At 54.5% G+C, this 2,852-nt stretch overlaps 1 protein-coding gene across 1 annotated transcript; it reads left to right on the plus strand.

The window, feature by feature from the left end:
- Positions 1-550: 550 nt before the first annotated feature.
- On the plus strand, positions 551-2,824 carry EMH_0083890 (uncharacterized protein; the record flags this gene model as incomplete). The annotated part of the gene is made up of 4 exons (XM_013500692.1): positions 551-987; positions 1,312-1,533; positions 1,805-2,658; positions 2,808-2,824. The coding sequence occupies 4 exons, from the start codon at positions 551-553 to the stop codon at positions 2,822-2,824; spliced, it is 1,530 nt and encodes a 509-aa protein (XP_013356146.1).
- Between the last annotated feature and the right edge of the window lie 28 nt (positions 2,825-2,852).

The raw sequence follows: 2,852 nt of genomic DNA on the forward strand, positions 1-2,852 counted from the left end.
CCCTAAACCCTAAACCATAAACCCTAAACCCTAAGGGGTCACCAACGCCCTCCTTAGGGGGCCTCAAGGTTCTTAAACACTAAACCCTAAACCCTAAACCCTAAACTCTAAACCCTAGGCTCTAAACCCTAAACCATAAACCCTAAACCCTAAACCCTAAAATAACCTGAGGAGGTGTAGAGGCCCTTGGGCGCCCCTCTATAGGCGAACTCAAACCCTAAACCCTAAACCCTAAACCCTAAACCCGCATATTGCCTGGCGATTACTCTTGTTATGCAGCAACAAAAGGGTTTAAATACCCCTCTATTTATTTATTTATTTATTTATTTATTTATTTATTTATGCTGTTGCTGCACTCGATACATTGTTTAGGGGGCCCCCCGGGGGGGGGCCCCCCTGAGGGGGCCCCCCGCAGGTGGCTGCAGGGGCCCCCCTACTACAGCAGCTTATGTTTATTTTTTTGTTTTTGTTTGTATATTTATTATTATTTTATTTGTTATTAAGTGCTGCTGATGCTGCTGAGGAGATATTTGTATCAAGAAGCAGCGCGATGCTGACTCCTGCTGCTGCTGCTGCTGCAGCAGCAGCAGCAGCAGCAACAGCAACTGCTGCTGCTGCTTCTGCTGCTGCAGATGGAAAACATACTGCAGCAAAAAAAGAAGAGAAAGCAACAGCAGAAGAGGCTGCTGCTTTATCCTTTCTCAAGAGAGATATGGATGCTGCTCTGGGCCTCAGCATCAGCAGCAGCAGCAGCAGCAGCAGCAGCAGCAGCAGCAGCAGCGGTGGCGGCAGTGATACGTTCCCTGCAGCAGCAGCAACAGCAGGAGCAGGTGCAGCAGCAGCAGCAGCAGCAACAGCAGCAGCAGCAGCAGCAGCAGCAGCAGCAGCAGGAGTGTTTCAGTTTTGTTTGTCTCGGCGCTTCTTAGATAAAAGGGAAGACCGCATGCTTCTCCTGGGGACCGCCAATTTCCTTATGGCTCTCGGCAGGTAAACCCTAAACCCTAAACCCTAAACCCTAAACCCTAAACCCTAAAACCCTAAACCCTGATTACAGTGGCCGGATAGGACCGCTAATTTCCTTATGGCTCTCGGCAGGTAAACCCTAAACCCTAAACCCTAAACCCTAAACCCTAAAACCCTAAACCCTGATTACAGTGGCCGGATAGAAACACAGTTCGTGTGTTATGTTGCTGTTCTATTGGGGGCTAGATAGGGGAAAGAGAAAGTGAATATAACTGAGGGTTTAGGGTTTAGGGTTTAGGAATTAGGGTTTAGGGTTTAGGGTTTAGGGTTTAGGGTTTTGCGGTGCAGGAATTTGGGGCTTTCTACGGAATGCATTTGCGCTGCTCTCGGCTTCTTTTACTTGGGGGCAGAGCAGCAGCAGCAGCAGCAGCAGAAGCAGCACAAGCAGCATAAGCAGCAGCAGCAGCAGCAGCAGCAGCAGCAACCGCTGCGACTGACGAACAGAAAGGCTGCTGCTGCTGCTGCGCTGCTGCTGGCCTGGAAGCTCTTGGATGACAGCGACCCCATCAAGTCAGACCTGCTGCTGCTGCTGCTGCTGCTGCTGCAGTGCTGCTGCTGCTGCTGCAGTGCTGCTGCTGCAGTGCTGCTGCTGCTGCTGTGGTGCTGATGCTGCTGCTGCATTGCTGCTATTGCTGCTGCTGGTGTTGTTGCTGCTGCATGGATTTGTGTTCCTGCTGCTGTTGGTGGTGGTGCTGCTGCTGTTATTCCTGCTGCTGTTGCTGCTGCTGCTGCATGAATTTATGCTGCTGCTGCTGCTGCTGCTGCTGGGGTGTATGTACAGGAGCCAGCGACGGGTGCAGTGTTTGTCTAGGGCCTTTTACCGTGTCTCCCAGCGAAAGAAGCTGCTGCAGCTTGCTGCTGTTTATCATCTGCTGCAGCAGCAAGACAACCACCAGCAGCAGCAGCAGCAGCAGCAGCAGCAGCAGCAGGTGCAGCAGCAAACTGACCGCCCCAGTACTCCCATGCAGCAGCAACAGCAGCAACAGCAGCAGCAGCAGCAGCAGCAGCAGCAGCAGCAGCAAGCGAACGGTTGCGATTCTGTCTCTGCATTTAACCACCCAGATAATAATGATCAAGAGCAGCAGCAACAGCAGCAGCAGCAGCAGGAGCAGCAGGAGCAGCAGCTGCAGCAGCTGCAGCAGCTGTTATGCTCTTCTTCTTCTTGGTTGCTGCGGGATGGGGGCCTCTGCTGCCGCAACCTGTGCAGCCTAATACGACAGAAGGAGCTGCTGCTGCTGCAGGCGATAGAGTTTAATTTGGGGGCCCCCAGGAGTTCTGCTGCTGCTCTCAGCAGACACATCAAGCTGCTGCTGCAGCCCTGCAGCAGCAGCAGCAGCAGCAGCAGCAGCAGCAGCAGCAGCAGCAGCAGCAGTTGCTGCTGCTGCAGCTACTGGCCTAGAAGGGGAAAAGCTTTTGCTGCGCTGCTGCACGGGCTGGAGCGCCGCAGCAGAGAGGAGCTGCTGCTGCTGCATGCAACACCCCTAGCTCTTGAGCTTGGGGCCCCTGTTGTTGCTGCTGCTGCTGCTGTTGCTGCTGCTATTGCCTTCGAGCTCCCGTTCGCAGCAGGATGCTGGGCGCAGCAGCAGCAGCAGCAGCAGCAGCAGCAGCAGCAGCAGCAGCAGCAGCAGCAGCAAGGTGGGGCCCCCCCAACCAAACGGGTCAAGACAGACGAACCTACTGCAGCAGAAGCAGCAAAAGCTGCGGTTGCTGCTGCTGAACCTGCTGCTGCTGCTGCTGCTCCTGCTGCTGCTGGTGCTGCTGCTGCTGCTGCTGCTGCTGTGCAGCAGCTTGCTGCCTTTGACCGGCACGTGCAGCAGTACCTCGCTGCA

Source organism: Eimeria mitis, genomic scaffold (assembly GCF_000499745.2).
Source record: "Eimeria mitis Houghton genomic scaffold, Emh_scaff5741, whole genome shotgun sequence".
Classification (NCBI taxonomy): Eukaryota; Apicomplexa; class Conoidasida; order Eucoccidiorida; family Eimeriidae; genus Eimeria; species Eimeria mitis.